Raw genomic sequence first — 17,255 nt, forward strand, 5'->3', positions numbered from 1 at the left:
GAGATTCCGTACATCCATGTCTGCGTTTTGACATTTTGCAAACTCCGCCCTTCTGCCCCTGTTCATTCGGACCAACATGGACTAGCCACTCTGCCACTCAATTTGTCAGTGCTCGAAAATAGCACTCTACCCTGTTCAGCCTTACGAGTTTGTCCCCACCATCTTACCCTCGTCCTTGTCAAAGGTTACATTGAATTCCAGCCAACCGTTTGCAAATTCGGAGAACAGGCTACGGATAGAGCAAGACTCTTGCAAATCGCAGCAGGGCTTACCGAACCGATCTAGGACTTCTTCGAATCAGGACAATGCGTTCAGGGTATAACACGACATCGTATTATTCTTCCTTGTTTCTTGGGCGATTCGCATCCACCGTTGTCGTACGGAGCTGCCTCTTGAGGGGTAGTAAGCCAACTCCAGCCTCGTGTTTCGACGTAGGCTTGCTGACAAGGCCATGATTTATACGCGGCTGACTGGCAACGCGGAAGGACATCACGGAGATTGAACGAACTCGACATAACGGTTCGCTCGGCCCCATTGTCCACGACGCTTCTTGCCACCGTTTAATGCATTACTCGCACTCGTTTCCATTTCAAGAAAGTCAAGTATCACAATGATATCCGAGTCATCCATGGCTTGGCAATCACGGGCATTTACGACCTTGACCAACTTTTACTCCACTAGACATGTTATATGTCCCACTGTGCGTAATCAACGGGCTGATTTATCTTACCGCTCGATCTCAACAGAGATCTAGCCGCCTCCTGGCAGGGGGGACGAAAGTTCTGGTTGCTTCAAGGCCACACCCAGTGTTCATGCTTATTCCGACCACGCATTAAAACGACACGGAAACTTCCTTGGTCAGTTTCCAGCTTACAGAATGAAAAGCGGTTACTCACATGATTAGGACTCATGCGGTCAGCTACAGTAGCCAGATCCCTTGCTCATAAGAAAGCAAAGTTGATCTAAGATCCTTGTTCCTTGTCGTCAACATTTTCAACAGTGGGACAGGAAGAGCAACCTTGTGAACAAAGATAAACCCCACAACTAACACCATATACCAGAGCCAGTCATTTCGATGCACAGTTTTATGGTGCTGTTCAGCCTTCCAACCTCGGCAACGTCTCCCGGCCTATTGTGTTCCCAGAGGCTGTCAGAATATTGCTTTGGAGACTGGAGGTGTGGGATGAGCCTCATGCAGTACTATGTACCAAAGCATGCCCAGCTATTTTCACTTCTCCCGCCGAACGCGCTCTCGTTGCTGTCATCTGGTGACCATCACCATCGAAGATAGATGGCGCAATCGACAATGACAGTTATCGCCGAGCAAATTCTCACCTCACCGCCCACTAAGCGTAAAGGATGGATTCAATATTATCTGTGGGTGACCCCATTTGCGCCTGCTTGGATCTATTTGCGCATGCTATACACTGATTCGAGGAAGTTTTATCACTGTCCAAGTTTTTCGGCCGACTAGGGACATTATCGCTTGCACATGACCAAGCCTCTTTGAGCAGTGCCGCAGACGAATTGCCGCTCCTAGGCATTAGGTTTCAGCCGCAATATCACTATGGCGTCTTGTTCGTTGTCGAGTTCAGTAAGGCACAACAGCATGCGGCTGGCTGACATGACAAGCCTTGGCGCCATCTTCAAAGCTTGAAATGTCTGAACACTCCCTTTCGGTCCCGACAACATGGATTTTTGAATCATTCGTAGGTTTTAGCGTCAAGCCAGTCTCGGTAGTGCTTTCAGTAATGACATTGCCTTGGAAGTGTAACCTGGTGGCCGGTGTCCCATTTCATTGACCGACAGTCCGGGGAAGGCACTAGTTTTTGTGCCAACGTTTGAGTATATTTCGTTAGCAACTTTGCTTGCATTTAATCTATCGGCTACATTGCATACACCCAGCGCCCTTTCCAACGTAGGAAACATGATCTAGCCAATCATCACCCAAGCATAGGTAGATAGAATATTGAGAAATTCCCTAACTTGACACGCCCCTTACCAGAATTGGATATAACTATAATATCTGACCTCGTCAAAACAAAAAGAGAAAAAAGGATATAACGGTCGACTCCATAAAGAGTAGGCCAATGATGTTAATTATATGCCAACCGATAGTTCCATTGGCTCAGGGTCCATAGCGCCAACCATGCCGTTTTCATCCCGCTCTTCCTCCATCATCTCGATCAGGCTGTCGAGATTCGTGTCCAGACTCTCGGCCTCCTTGGGGTCGAGGCATCTGTTGAGCAGCTTTTTGTATTTCTCAATCTTGTCCCCTGTGCCCACCATGCTCAACGCCTCGACGTATTCTGCCTCGGCCTTGCGCTGCTCCGCAAGCAACGAGCTGAGCTCCCGCGCGAGGCGCAGCCTCTTATCGTATGACTCTTCTTGCCCACCGCCCTCGCCGTTGACGCGGCTGAGTTCGCTGTCCACTGCCCTTTGGACGTGCAGGCGGTTCTGGTGTGTTATGAGCGACAGAACCTGATGCTTGGCCAAATTGGCTTCGGTCGCCTGCTTGGATGCTGCTTCTTCTGGTTCCAGTTGACCCTCAACGTCTGTGATGCTTTGTCGAACAGCGGTCAGCTCTTGCTGAGTGTTGGACAGTAACCGTTTTGCCTCGGATTCTGCTATGTCCTTCTCACGAAATTCGTCCTCGTAGCTCTTAGCTAGATCTTGAAACTTCTCCATGATAAGGGGCGAGATCCGCGACTGTACTGTGTTTGCTGCTGCCGACTGGAAAACGACTGGCGATTGTCTGTTGGCCTTCTCGATAAGCGCATCCTTAAATGACGCATGTCGTTGAGACTCAGGAGCAAAAGGCGATGATGATCTTTGTGGTCCACGGTCCTTCTTAGTTGCGTTCAGATCCATGATCAGATCTTCTGCCCTTATGCCCTCATGATTTGCAAGATCTGATGAAGCGTTGCGCCCTAGCAGTGCTCGGATACATTTCCTAGCATTTCGTTGCGCTGCGAGATGCAGTGCCGTATTCCCTTCGTTATCCTGGATGTCCAGTAATTGCTGAAATGCGCTGGGTTCCAACGTTTCCTGTAGTTTGTTCAGGATGTTGTCCAGGTAGTATCTCGAGCACGATGAGTTGAAGACCCTACCATTCTTCATCACGGCTGCGTGGTGAATTACTGTGCAACCAACGTTGTCACGGGCGTCGAACGTCTCGAATAGTTCTTTCATCACCATAGGAAAGCTCTGTTTCTCGTAACAATTAGTAAAGTTGACGGAATGCATAAATGGTGTTTCGCCTCGGATGTTCTTGACTGTAGAAGATGCATTAAATCGCTTCAGCTGCTTGACAACATCCAGATCGCCCATAGCCGATGCCCAGTGAAGTGCTGTGTGATCCTCTGCATCAATAGGCCAGTTAGGTTGAAAGTTTGCAGGAGGGTCAGGCTTCACTGCTGGCTGATCTGTTTTACTTAGAAGGAAGTAGTCCAGAAGCTCGTCACCGTACAAGGCATGTTGCTGTTCGGTAAGATCTTGGAGGTTGTTATCGTCTCTTCTACGTTTTCGGCCCGTGCCAGGCGCCTGAGGCATCTCGAATCGTTCGTCTTCGGCCATGTAGGATGCAGATGCGACCGTGAGGTTATCAGGGGTATCTTCGTCACCCATCAGGGTATCTCCATCTTCTTGAATCACAGGCGCTGGAGCGGGAGGTGGAGGAGGCGGGTCTAAAAGGGGTCAGCTTGAGGACAATACTTGTGTCCGAGTTTGACGTACTGTTCCATTTTGGCAGCGGAGGTCGAGATTTTGGCCCTTTGGGTTTACTAGTATGCCTAGGGGCCGGAGGAGGACTCTCTGCGCCTGCAGTGTATTCGAAGATCGGTCGCAATCGGTCAATGACACTATGTCGCTCTGCTAATGCTTGTCCGCTCTCGAGGGGTATCCATGTTCCTGCACGACAGTGTTAGAAGAGCAATCACATATTTGAAGACATCACTCACCTTGATATTTTCCATATCCACCTTGGATCTTCTCATGAACATCCTTCTGCACATCTCGTTCGAGAATTCTTGTTCGAGCTGGCTTGTCGAAACCAGCAGCTTTCAGAATGTGTGTCGCATTGATCCAATTGTCCGACCTCCTTCGCATAACATGCTCTTTGAGCTCGGCACCGAACTGAAATTCGTAGACAGGTATCTAAGGCGGTGTTTGTTAGCTCGGGTACAGAAAGTCGGTAGCAATGAGGATTGCTGCATTAGAAGAAAGTTCCGTTCCGACGGCAACATGCGACGCTGTAACATTCTTCTCCTCAGCCTGGCAAAAGAATCTCTGCCAATGAATTCCTCGTATTGGGTTCATGAAAAAGCTTACTCCACTGTATACTGCGCTGTAAACGCCAGGTGCTGTGGCAGCTGGTGCTGCATTAGCATTGGCCTTGACCATGTCGGCGGCTAAGATGAAGCAATTCTGGAACCATGCGCGATGGAACAAGTATGAATAATGTTGTTCAGGGAAAGAATCGAGTTCAGATCAAGCAGATGGACAAATAAGGTATCAGTAAAGGCTAAATTGGAGTTTACAATTCGTCTTTGGAATCACCGAAAGCTCTTCTGAGGTTAGAGTTGCCTGGGTAATAATGAATGCACGTTGTGACGCGATTTACTACTGAGAAGACGCGACCTTAACGCGAAGCACTTAAAGTGCACCTGCCTGAGGCGTAAATGGCCTTCTAAGTCACGTGATAAAACTGCCACGGGGGCACCTCCTGAAGGTAGCGGTAGCAGATTGGATTGGCGGGCGCGGCTTTGTTGGATAGCAGGGCAGGGGTACTACAAACAAATACCTTTGACAATACCGACCACCTCTCGACTCTTTCCGTGACGACGGTTTATGGGAACGACGAGCTACACACGCGTCGAGTAATTGTTGGTCTACTAATTAATACGCCAAAACTTGTGGCCGTGATCAGCTGTGAGCTTAAACTACCACCATCGAGAAGCTCCGAATTGGGGGACCCATATGGTAGCTGCAAGGAAGTCGGGACGATTTATGACAACAACAACAACAACAAAAACGACACTTAGGAGGCCAATTTGAAAGCTACAAAACCATGGCTGACTCTCTTCACAATGCGCCTATAGTCCTCGACAATGGATCTGGCACCATTCGAGCCGGTTTCGCAGGCGACGATCTACCAAAGTGTTTCTTCCCATCTTGGGTTGGTCGACCAAAACATTTGAGAGTTCTCGCGGGTGCCCTCGAGGGTGAGGTGTTTATAGGACAAAAGGCGGCTTCGGAATTGCGAGGATTGCTCAAGATTCGGTATCCCCTTGAGCATGGCATTGTCACTGATTGGGACGACATGGAGAGGATTTGGGAGTATGTTTACGGAGAGGGGTTGAAGACTCTCAGTGAAGAGGTTTGTTACCAAGCAATGCCGTCTTGTCGGCTGTGTTGACACCTTATAGCATCCAGTCCTGTTAACGGAACCACCTCTGAACCCACGAAGCAATCGCGACACGGCGGCCCAGATCCTCTTTGAGACGTTCAACGTCCCCGCACTCCACACATCTATCCAAGCTGTGCTATCACTATACGCTAGTGGCCGAACAACCGGTATTGTCCTCGATTCAGGTGATGGTGTTTCCCATGCCGTGCCGGTTTATGAAGGGTTTGCCATGCCTAGCAGTATCCGCCGAATCGACGTAGCAGGCCGAGACGTGACGGAGTACCTACAGACGCTGCTACGGAAGAGCGGATACGTCTTTCACACGAGTGCTGAGAAGGAAGTTGTGAGGTTAATCAAGGAGAGCGTCTCGTACGTTGCTCATGACCCGCGAAAGGAAGAGAGGGATTGGGTTGGTGTGAAGCCCAACGACAGCAAGGTTGCCGAATACGTTCTCCCAGACGGTTATAAGCTCAAGGTGAGAACCCACGCTCTCAATTGGTTGCATGAACAAACTAACAGATTGAAGATTGGAGCAGAACGTTTCCGAGCCCCTGAGATCCTCTTTGACCCTGAAATTATCGGTCTTGAATACCCTGGTGTTCACCAGATTGTCGTCGATGCTATCAACCGAACAGATCTGGATCTGCGAAAATCTCTTTACAGCAACATCGTTCTCTCTGGTGGAAGCACGCTGACAAAGGGCTTTGGTGACCGTCTCCTGACGGAACTGCAAAAATTGGCAGTCAAGGATATGAGAATTAAGATCTTTGCGCCGCCAGAGAGAAAGTACTCGACCTGGATTGGAGGCAGCATTCTTGCTGGATTGAGTACTTTCCGAAAGGTCAGTGAAGTAGTTGTAACCCTTTTTACCAGCTTACTAACTTGGAACAGATGTGGGTGAGCATCGACGACTGGCATGAGAATCCCGACATTATTCATACCAAGTTCACATAAGCTGTACCCCTTTTGGTGCAACCTTTTGAACTCGCATCTTTTTACGATGCAGCCTCTACGATGACAATCCGACGTGGTCGTGTATAAACCTATTGACCTGGATTGTTAAACTAGATTTCTTGTCTGGACCTTTTATGATGGGGATGAGCGTTGTGGGTGTCGATACTCCCACAACCAACCTACTTTGTCCCGCAGCTGTTGATAGAGCGATGCATGAGCCTTTGCATGGAATGGAAGATTTAGTACTGCGCAGGCGTGTAGTGACACCGGTGCAGTTGTAGACAACCTTTGCCAGATAGAGGAAGCTTAATGATACCCTGATGCGTTGAATCTGTGTCTCGGTGTCGCATGTGAAGTCATGATGGTAGTAGTATGTCACGAATTGGAGTTGTAGCTGAGAAAATATTGATGCTTTTATAATATAAGAAGAGAGCTACGCTCGGGGGTATAATAATCTTCACCAGAAACAAACATCATACAGGCAAAATGATGGATGAGAGGCAGTTCATATCGCCAATCTCAACTCATCAATGCCAACCGTACACATATCCAAGGCTTTTCTTCGCCATTCCCATTTGCTCTGAGGTCCCCGTCATTTTTATTCTTGTTTGTGCCAAAATGTCAAACCCAAACGCCGATCGCTAGTTTCAAGTCCAAGGTCCTTTCCATGGTACAACAAATGAGATAGAAAGCATGGCATTTCTTAGTCCCTGCTAAAAGTGCTGCTCACGCGAGCCCACAGCTTCGTCTTTGAGCTCAGAGAGCTGCTGGAGCTAACATGGGATCCAGCATCGCTCTCCTTGCGATGGAACACGTTGCCAGCGCCGCCGATGCCGACGTGTCCGGCAGCCATTTGATCACGAGCAGCGATGCGGTCGTACTCGTCGTCGAGAGATACCGAGGGCTGCTCGCTGGCGCGGTGGACGTTGCCTGCTCCTCCGATGCCGCTGAAAAAGCGGCGTGGGGGAGAGACTGTTGTAGTGGTAGTTGTGCTGGGGGTAACGACGGTGCGGGATGTTGTTGAGGTTGTTTGCTTTGAGGCACGAGAGATGTTGCCGTAGCCGCCTCGGCCGGAACGTACGAAGACGTTTGTGGAAGGGGAAGGCTCAGTGAGGATGTAGTTTGCCATTGTGGTGGTGTAAGTGAGGTTGATGGATGTAAGCTTAGTAGTGATTTATGGTTTCTCAATAAGAGTATTCGATTGATGAATATAGAGAGTCAAGAGTAGGTAAGAGTAAAGCTTGAAAAGGAGAATAGACAAAGAGAGGTTGTCATGATGGGCATAGGTGGTAGTTATACCACTCCCACTCTGCCCACCTACTGTTACATACCTCGCTCAATACACCCCCAAGTCAAAGCCAACAAGCCAAGCAATTCCTTTACTTTTATGCTCACCCCACAAATGGACCCATGTTAAACTCATTTTTTTCTTCTCTATGAATCCATCTATTTTTTTTCCCTATTTCCCCCCCGCATACTAAATTAGACTGAATTTGTCGTCATGTTGAGAGCTACCTCGCTTGTTCACAACATCAACCAACCCCCGGCAAACCCAGCTCTTCTCATTCACAAAAAAAAGTCAGAAGACTAACTACGCTTTGCAGTTAACGGCAACTGGGGCACTTACTGTGCGTGTGATACTAAAAGAAACAGAGAAAAAAACAGACCCCCTCAGCTTAAACCAACTCGTCTCCTCATGCCGAGACAAATGGCGCTTGTCACGCGGTCACCCCCAGGTTTTTTTCGAGCTTGGTTCCTGGATCTAGAGTTTTTAGTATGTAAAAATTACCCCATGAAAACCATTCCTTGAGATGCTATTGGTCAATGCAAGGGTTATGATCCACGGGCTTTGTTATTACACATTAGCCTCACTCTTTCGAACAAGGTAAAGGTAGTAAAAATGAAAACGCAATATGGATACCTTGTGATGTTGTCGTCATGAGGACGAGCGGCATATCAACTGAACACGTTGTCGATGTCACAATTTGATGCATTTGTGAGGAAAAATGAAACGTTGGAAACGTCGGTCAGGAGGACTATGTATGTAGTTGTTGATCACTACGAAACTTACGTGGCTGAGTAATGGATGTACGTAGATCATGGACCCTTGGAAAACAACAAAGTTCTGACCTCGAAAGGAAAAGGAGACTGACTTTCCCTCCATCTCATAGCGGAAGACGCCAGCTAGCGACGGCCAGTCCCGCCTCTACTGTACCTGCAAGTTGAACTGACGATGGGGTTTTGTCATTTCCGACTTCTATTTCCCATCTTTTACGAGATGGAAACGTCAAGATCCCATCGAGCGTGTCTGTCTATTTGCTGGTACCGGGGTGTAAAGCATGCCCATGTCTGCAATTCGATCGTTCCCCGGATCTTCAATCCCGGTTGAGCTCCATCATCTTACGGGGGAGGTATTCAATGGGACTGAAGTCTTGGGGTAAGCTCAGTGCTTGGACATAAATATGACGGATCACGCCATTGTGTGTTGCAGTGTAGCAAACAAAAGGAAGCTGGGCCATGTTACCTTTGACATTCAACCTTGACACATTGACAAATCATGTGAACCTACAGACATACAACTGAATTGATGAACCCCCTTGGCTCCGATCCATATTGGGTGTTCCGAATAAAGATGCAGGCGACATACAACAATAGCTGTTGAGGGTTAATTGACAAGGAGAGACTGGGAGCTATATTCTTTGTGGGATACCATCCCATTGCTATGGATATGTGATGTTACGAGATAGAAGCAGCACTGGTGCCATTCCTGACCATGCTGGAGACACCAGCAGAACCTTGTTCCTTCGCGTTGGGTCGTCCGTGGTGTCGATGATGTCGTTTACAGATCCTCTCTCGTGTTTTTTTACCATGACTTCTATATGTTCGTTGTCACTATCATCTTCACCATCCTCCCCACTCTCTGTCGATTCGGGCACCCCACCTCGAGAAAACACATCAGGCTTTGATAACGAACTGGAATTTGATCAACAAATTTGACATTCTTCCTGACACAATATTCGGCCATATTACCCACTGTTTTCCTTATAAGACATTGCTATTCTAGTCCCACCGTCCCATCGCCAATCACACCAACTCTGACCATTGGTGTTTGAAGTTGGAAACTTTCAACTCCATGTTCCATACCAGTCTTGTTTCACTGTGCATTACTTGACATCCATAATGACGGATATCATGCGTTCAGCAAATAGGGTATGCCAACGATGCCTCTACAGAGGACAAAGTCGACCAAGCCTTTGGATCATATGCTCAGGAAAATAAACTGTCACTTATTACAAAATATACGGCAAACATTGTAAATTTATAAAGAAATAGATAGCACACCCTTCTGGCTGCTTGTGTCAAGTATACTCCATCCAACGCCCGGAAATACCATTCCTTCGAATTGCTGCAAAGAAGCACAAGTGTGCTACCGGACTGAGTGGTTCGGCATCATTAAATTATCAAGCAAGATCCAATTTTATTTACCCATGCTCATCCAGCCAAACATGCCGCATGCAAAGGACAGGACCAGGAAGGTCAGGATACCAGCACCGGCCTTGTCAGCAGTACTAAGAGGACCGTAAGCCTTGTCAATCTTGCCGTCTCCAACGTTACCCGCATTGGGGTTACCCTTGGAGGTACCTCCCTTGTTTGCTGTGGCGGGAGGAGCAGTGTTCTCCATGAGGAGAGATGACACTGCTGCAAGAACGTTCATCTGTTGACCAGCACCAGTCTTGCCATCGTACTTGCCGCTAGCCCACTTAAAACCACATACGCGTCCAGTCTCTCCACCAGTACATTGAGCAATGGCAGCCTGTGCGGACTTTTCGAGGACGGGGAGAATCTTGGGTCGAATGAAAGGCGCAAGATGAGTCGCCTGTGACATCCAGCGATGCACGTAACCCTTGAAGGAGTACATGTCTGTAGTGCAAGTGCCGTGGTTCTCGCAGGCGATTTCAACGGCAATGTCCTTGGGAAAGAAGTTTGAGATGGTGGCATCAACCAACTTATCGAGGCGTTGCTCCCACTTTTGCGAGCCGTCGGTCTGGAAATGTCAGTGAGGTTCATAAGTTTGGTCTGTGAATTGACTTACGTGGTTGTACATAAAGGCAGCGCCTTGGAGGAAGACACCGGAGTTGTAGGAGAACTGGGCCTTGTTGATATCGGTACAGTTCTTTCCAACGTGACCGCCATCATAAATCTTATAACTGGTGGGGTCAAGGAAACCAACGCCCTCAATCCAATCCCATGTCTTCTCAGCCCAGTCGGCATAGGTCTTGTTGCCCGTGTATCGAGCAAGTCGGGCACCCAGGTTGAAGAAACAACCGTTGGCGATACCTTTTCACAAATTAGTACGCAAGTTTACTGGGTAGTTATATCTGAGGAGGAGCGCTGACTGTTCTTGTAATCGTAACCGTTGTTTGTTCGAGGGATCTGCCATCGGAGACCACCACCGCAAGTATCGTCGTGTCGGTCAGGATTGGCCTGAGTGTTGAAAACAGCTTGAGCGAGAGCTAGCCAGCCAGGCTGATCTGAAGGAGGGTTGGGAAATGCCAACTCAGCAGCCAACATGGCAGACATGCCCCAGAAGCCTTGATCGTCGTTTCCGAGGGATAGAGTAACATTGCTGGGCTGATAATCTTGATCGTCTCCAACTTGGAACTGCATACCCTGCATCACAAGGTCGTTATATTTCGTATCGCCGGTGCACTTCCAGTAATCCATATACGTCCCCCACATCGCACCACCTTCCCACCAGTAGTAGTCGCCATTGGGAGGAGGACCAGGCAGGATACCTGGAATACCACCGGGGTCATTTCCGTGGTAGTATTCGATCAAATCAGCGGCGAGTTGTTTGGCCGACTTCTTGATGGCGTCTGCGTTGTGAAAGTTAATCTCTGTTTACCGTTACGGCGACGGTTGGAGGAGCGCACCTGTGCTTGAGATGCTGTAAGGCGATACTTGAGCGTTGACGAGACCCGTTGAAGCCAAAAGCGCAATTGCGCCGGCGTAACAAAAGGACTTCATCGTGAATGAGTCCAAGCGAAATCAAATTGAGCGGCGTCGAGAAGAACGAGCGACGAGGCCGTCAGAAAGCGAGAGTTGGGCGCGCCCAGGGAAAGTTCGGGGTGCGAGAAATATGGAATAAATGCGATAAGTATTAATGACTGACTGGGCAGCCGAAGCGAGAGTCGATAGTAAAATATTCAAGTAAAAAGAAAACGGAGCAAAGACGTAGAGTCTTGTGATGGATAAAATCGAGAATGGGATGTTGTTGAAGAAAGTCAAGGTGCCAAGGAAAAGAAATGGAAACAGGTGACGGGGGGGGGGGGATGGACTTGCGTGGGAATACCGCAAGGTACAGAATACGACTGCCGCAATTAAAGGGAGCAAAAGAACAGGAAGAGAGGGAGGGAGAAACACCCAATCAAAGAGACAGTGGATCAGGGAAGAGGAGGGTGACACGTTCTATTGACTGGCTAAAACGGAGTAACCGTCACATTAAAGCGTCAGGTCAGGCTGTATCTATTTTTTGCCCTTTCCCTACCTGACGCGGCTGGGGTATTACGCGCATTGCATACGAAGTTCTAGACTTGATTAGTCCAGGGGTCATTGCGTAGGCAGACAGACATTGATTGCATACTATGTAAGGCTTTGATCAATCGTATTTCAGTTATATACGAGGGTTACCCCAAGTTGGTTATCTTAGTACCTACTATGTATGTCTTGGGTGTAACCGTTGAGCCGACAGACCGTTGTCAAGAATGAAAGATGCCCATTATAATCTACCTTAGTACCTACCTACCGTACGATGGCACGTTCATTTCTTGTTGTAGTGGAGGAACCCGCTCTTCCGGCAGCTTTGATCCCACAATCACCCAGTTTTCTGGGCTTTACCCACAAGACTTGTTCATCATTACGTTTCTCTCTTTCACGAGAAAATGTCTGTTATTTTTCTGGTCCTACCAACCTCATTCAATGTCGCGAAATGCTTTCAAAGGAATTACATGTCGTCAAGTGCTTGTTCAATGCCAAGGCGCTTATCGGCACCCTTAACCGATTCGCGACCCAGGGTCTGGCATGCCAAGATGCCCAGAACTTGTCCCGCCTGTAGTGTTCGCGTGGTCTCCCGTCTCGGCGCCGAGAAAGAAGTGCAGAAACAACACGTGATTTACAACCCGATCAATCATTTGACGACTGTATCAAAAGCAACGACAATTAACAGCAACACAGTTGATGAACTGGAATTATATAGACATCCTTGCACAGACAACGCTCGACCCAGTCACTACTCCATCTTCTCCAGTTACTTTATCTCCCAGAGATCGAAATGGTGGGGAATCAGACCCAACCAACTTCGCTCATGAAAATCCCCCAGATTGCTATGATGGACCCAGTATTCATTCAATTGCGCAAAGCGTCGACCAACTTAAGAATTGTATTCGGTCCGAGTTGATGCTGACAGGAGGGTCTGGATTACCATCAATTTCTAATGAACGAGAATGTATAGCCGTGATATAATGAAAGTCTACTATATCGTAAACAGAGAGCAGTACATCTCTACCTGTCTATTCATATATACATAGTAACGTTTTGAGGAATCAAATCAGATTTTATGCTACGATTATATACAGTGAACTCTATTTTATAAAACCAAGTAGACATCATGAGTCCCTTCTGTTGCTGACACGACTATGTATATTCTTCAACTAGTGACTTGTTTTACTGAAAGAGATAACCACAATACTCAAGCTTATTTCATGGATTTCATTGGAAGATACGATTTGCATGGGCCATATTGAGACACAAGCCAAATAGGAGGGAAGCGAGATTAGCTATATCCAACTCATGTAACAAGTTGGTATCGGGTAACTGTCAGCGAATGCCAGTCGTGACCTCCCTCTCACCTCTGGTGCAAACTGGCTCTTGATGCTAGCTTACTTGCAAACAGAGTGGAGCATGCTGAGGTGACTGGCCGTGAACGTCGAAAGTAACCAAACAGGCGGCGTGGTTGTGTTCTAAACGCCCCAGACACAGTTCTTCGAGCCTGCACTCACCAAGACCCTCCTAGACCGGGTGCCCTCTAAACAATCTCAAATGCATTATTAGTTCGAGAAATACATTCAAAATGAGCGCTGTTCTAATCCGATCAACGCATTATTGTCAGAAATTCAATAGTCATTGTGAATAGTCAAACGAGACCATATCCTACCACGGCAGCTAGGCCTATGACGAGGCAAAATGAAGGTCTTGAAGAAACTTGAAATTAAAGATTAAATTAGCTCCGTGAAATAGACGACATTAAAGAGTTTAAAGCAAAAGCATCAAGCCAGTCATCGTGTCATGATAGACGCAATGCATCCAAGTTGACATGAACTGGTGGGACCGTTGAAAGAGTAAATCCGCGCTAGAGCCGATGATATCAGGAACAGCTCGGGTCGGCAACACTTTAACCCATCGACAGCCCTCATCAGCCAATCAAAAGCTGGACCCTGACAACGCCAGCGTCAGGGGACGGTTTTAGTTACAGTAAGCTGTCCTTTCTGATTGCGGCTGCTGAGCGCAACGAAGCGACGACATCGACAATTTCCACTCTCGTTCACCAAAAAAGACTCGTGGTCGACGAAGCAATTCAAAGACCATTGAAACCGGTTCCAATTGGTTTCCAGTCACTTCATTGTTTCGTTTTTGAGAATCGGGCATGCGGAAATAGAAACACCCTTTTGCGCATTTGGTGTCGATCACGACTTTTAGTTTGCGACGAATCCACGACTTTTCGCGACGGGCGGTTCCTCCCCACGATATCGATCACGGTTTTCATTGTATATATTCGAACTAGCGGGACTAGAGATTCTTTGCAAAATGATGAACGGCACTGAAAAGTCGGACTTTGAGGAGGACAAGTTTGGTCCCAAGGAGGGAAGCTTGGTAGCTGCTTTTGATGCGTTCCGTATGTCTCCTTGTTATATCTGGTCTCTGTCTACACACGCGCTAACCTTCGGCAGCCAAGTCAAAGCCGCAATACATCCAAAGAACCTCGGGAGGTGGAAAATGGACAGTCGCCGTGTCCATCATCTCGCTCATCCTTATCTGGGGTGAGCTTGGCCGCTGGTGGCGCGGCGCCGAGTCTCACAACTTCGAAGTCGAGGCCGGTGTCTCACGAGAAATGCAGATCAACTTGGATATCGTGGTCAAGATGAACTGCGACGATGTTCACGTCAACGTTCAGGATGCTTCTGGCGATCGAATCATGGCGGCCAAGCGCCTCAAAACCGACAAGACTCTCTGGGGACAGTGGGCCGACAACAAGGGTGTTCATAAGCTTGGACGGGATAGCCAAGGTCGAGTCGTCACCGGCCAAGGATACAACGAGCCAAAGTACGAAGATGAGGGTTTCGGCGAGGAGCACGTTCACGATATCGTTGCGCTTGGAAAGAAGAGGGCCAAGTGGGCAAAGACACCCCGATTCAGGGGCAACGCCGACAGCTGCCGTATCTATGGAAGTCTGGACTTGAACAAGGTGCAGGGTGATTTCCACATTACCGCTCGTGGCCACGGTTATATGGGCCACGGCGAGCATCTTGATCACAGCAGTAAGTCCCATTGGCGGGGAGGTAGATATCGCATACTAACCAGTCGCAGAGTTTAACTTTTCGCACATCATCTCGGAGCTTTCTTACGGTCCCTTCTACCCTTCGCTCGTCAACCCTCTCGATGGCACCGTCAACACTGCTGACACCAACTTCCACAAGTTCCAATACTACCTTTCCGTTGTGCCCACCACGTACAGCGTCAACTCCCGGTCCATTCTCACCAACCAGTATGCCGTTACGGAGCAGAGCAAGGCAGTTGACGACCGATACATTCCCGGAATCTTCTTCAAGTACGACATCGAGCCAATTCTGCTTACAGTTCATGAGAGCCGCGACGGTATCATAAGCTTGTTTGTTAAGATCATCAACATAATCAGCGGTGTTCTCGTCGCTGGACACTGGGGCTTCACAATCAGTGACTGGATCCACGATGTCATTGGTCGCCGAAGACGCAGCAACGGCGGAGTTGGTGTCTTGGGATCGAAGGAGGGCTTTGATCAGTAAGGGTGACAGAAGATTCTCAACGTACGTAGCATGAGCACTGCTAGAAAGTGAAGCAGAAGGAGTTATTACTCGGGTTTCGTTCAATGGTGATACTATGGAGTTCAGGTTAAAACATGGGAATCTGTTTTTAGTATAAGACAATTGACAACCAATGTTTGTATAATGATTGGGCGACACGAGCTACTGGTTCAGAATATTTTATTGAGTGTCGACGTGTGCTTCCAGGCAACATGCCATTTTGACTCGAGGCTAACTGATCGAGTAACAAATTGCCTACCTAATGAACAAAGAACATTTTCTTTTGTTGGGGCAATGCAATGCCTACATCGTGTTGGAAACGCCTCTCGGCTAACATGGGAAACGCCACAAGTATGGAACATTCCAGTCATGAGAACAAGGACACTACGGAGAAGCCCATTAGACGAGGACCCTTCGAGAACGGGGCAGGTTTTAAGGCTACGGATGGAGTTCTGTCAGCAATCAGCATCTGATTGTGCATGTGGACAAAGAACGTCTGGTGACTCAGACTCGAGGTCTACGTAATCATTGACCCCGAAAAGAAATATGCTTGACCCAGGTGATGGCTCTACTGGTATGATTAATTGTTTTTTGGCCATTACTTGTCCATGCTTTTCTTTTTCATGGCGAGGCGAGTGACTCCGCTGAAATAAGAACCAAGATGTTTATTGTTAATCAGCGCCAGGGTTCAACGAGGTGGGGTTTTCTCTTTTATTTCCCATTAAAAAGCAAGCCTATGACGACATTCGACAACAGCTAGAGTGGGGTTCTGTAGAGATTCTTGTGATTTTCGGTAGTACTGTATTGATTTGCGCTCCAAAAATGATCTACGGGTCGGCACGATCAGAGTAAAAGCTTCTTCGCCTCATTTTAATTCCTGGCGTATTCTTTCAGTTTGTTCTAGAGCTGAATAATGGAGTGGTGTCCCTGTCGATGAAAAACAGATGGGCCTTGGTTTGACGACAACAAGGTTACGTGGTTGTGGGTTCCCTTTAGATCCCGAGTTGGAGGGAGGGTTTAGTAGCAGGCCCGTGTGATTTGGCCTTTGTCACCCATTGCTGAGACATAAATTAGGCCTCGAGATGCGGTCTAGAGTTTTCTTTGACTCGAGACGGGCGTTGGCATGAACGGTTTTGGTGTTACAAGGGTTCAAAAAGTGGAATAGCCTTCGTTTGACATGGGACAAAGAGTGTAATTTACGGCTGCTTGCTTCTGACGGCATTGGTTTGTGCTTTGTTCGGCAATTAAATGCCTGTGAGGCTCTGTGCCTAACCTGACCGTGATACCCATGAATCAGTTCCCAGACTCGATATGTTCCTGGTTTGACTTGTGGATCAGCTATTTGGTTGGGCTCTGAATGAACCTGCTCATTCCAAGATCCAAGAAAATACCCGAGATAGCCTGGAAAGGAACACAACCCAACAAAAATGAATTCTTGCAAGATATTGTTTCTGCACAATGTGTCCCAGGTTGCAGTGGATGGTTCATCCAAACCCAAGCCTGATTGGACCTCGTACACAAATGCCCAGCATCAGCCGGGCAGAACAAGAGACCTTCTGCCATCCATCTCAACTGTCTATCCAATCCCGTGCCATGTTCTACTGCACTAGCAGCATCATCTTCCATCATAGCCACAGCAGGCTTTCCCCTAGGCCATCCCGTACCCTTGCTACCCTGCTCGAGCACTGAAGTTTAAGGGCTCCACGCACACTCTGCCTGGGCATTTACTGGACTGGGCTTTTGAGGCAGAAGTAGGCCCCGCGCTACAAGCCGCCCGT

At 48.1% G+C, this 17,255-nt stretch overlaps 5 protein-coding genes across 5 annotated transcripts; 2 read left to right on the forward strand and 3 right to left on the reverse strand.

The window, feature by feature from the left end:
- Nucleotides 1–2,100: 2,100 nt before the first annotated feature.
- On the reverse strand, nucleotides 2,101–4,401 carry FSST1_006222 (MBP1 family protein; the record flags this gene model as incomplete). Its single annotated transcript, XM_083232570.1, has 4 exons — nucleotides 2,101–3,686; nucleotides 3,736–3,909; nucleotides 3,960–4,155; nucleotides 4,330–4,401. The coding sequence occupies 4 exons, from the start codon at nucleotides 4,399–4,401 to the stop codon at nucleotides 2,101–2,103; spliced, it is 2,028 nt and encodes a 675-aa protein (XP_083089652.1).
- A 667-nt stretch (nucleotides 4,402–5,068) lies between these two features.
- Nucleotides 5,069–6,361, forward strand: FSST1_006223 (actin family; the record flags this gene model as incomplete). The annotated part of the gene is made up of 4 exons (XM_083232571.1): nucleotides 5,069–5,377; nucleotides 5,427–5,882; nucleotides 5,934–6,248; nucleotides 6,299–6,361. 4 exons carry the CDS (start codon nucleotides 5,069–5,071, stop codon nucleotides 6,359–6,361), a joined length of 1,143 nt encoding a protein of 380 aa, XP_083089653.1.
- A 703-nt stretch (nucleotides 6,362–7,064) lies between these two features.
- Nucleotides 7,065–7,490, reverse strand: FSST1_006224 (DUF3602 domain-containing protein; the record flags this gene model as incomplete). The annotated part of the gene is made up of 1 exon (XM_083232572.1): nucleotides 7,065–7,490. The coding sequence occupies one exon, from the start codon at nucleotides 7,488–7,490 to the stop codon at nucleotides 7,065–7,067; it is 426 nt and encodes a 141-aa protein (XP_083089654.1).
- A 2,349-nt stretch (nucleotides 7,491–9,839) lies between these two features.
- Nucleotides 9,840–11,389, reverse strand: FSST1_006225 (glycoside hydrolase; the record flags this gene model as incomplete). The annotated part of the gene is made up of 4 exons (XM_083232574.1): nucleotides 9,840–10,406; nucleotides 10,455–10,699; nucleotides 10,759–11,238; nucleotides 11,296–11,389. The coding sequence occupies 4 exons, from the start codon at nucleotides 11,387–11,389 to the stop codon at nucleotides 9,840–9,842; spliced, it is 1,386 nt and encodes a 461-aa protein (XP_083089655.1).
- Nucleotides 11,390–14,224: 2,835 nt separating this feature from the next.
- On the forward strand, nucleotides 14,225–15,459 carry FSST1_006226 (endoplasmic reticulum vesicle transporter-domain-containing protein; the record flags this gene model as incomplete). The annotated part of the gene is made up of 3 exons (XM_083232575.1): nucleotides 14,225–14,312; nucleotides 14,368–14,955; nucleotides 15,005–15,459. 3 exons carry the CDS (start codon nucleotides 14,225–14,227, stop codon nucleotides 15,457–15,459), a joined length of 1,131 nt encoding a protein of 376 aa, XP_083089656.1.
- Between the last annotated feature and the right edge of the window lie 1,796 nt (nucleotides 15,460–17,255).

Source organism: Fusarium sambucinum, chromosome I (assembly GCF_050947815.1).
Source record: "Fusarium sambucinum isolate potato_lamoka chromosome I, whole genome shotgun sequence".
NCBI classification, from domain to species: Eukaryota; Fungi; Ascomycota; class Sordariomycetes; order Hypocreales; family Nectriaceae; genus Fusarium; species Fusarium sambucinum.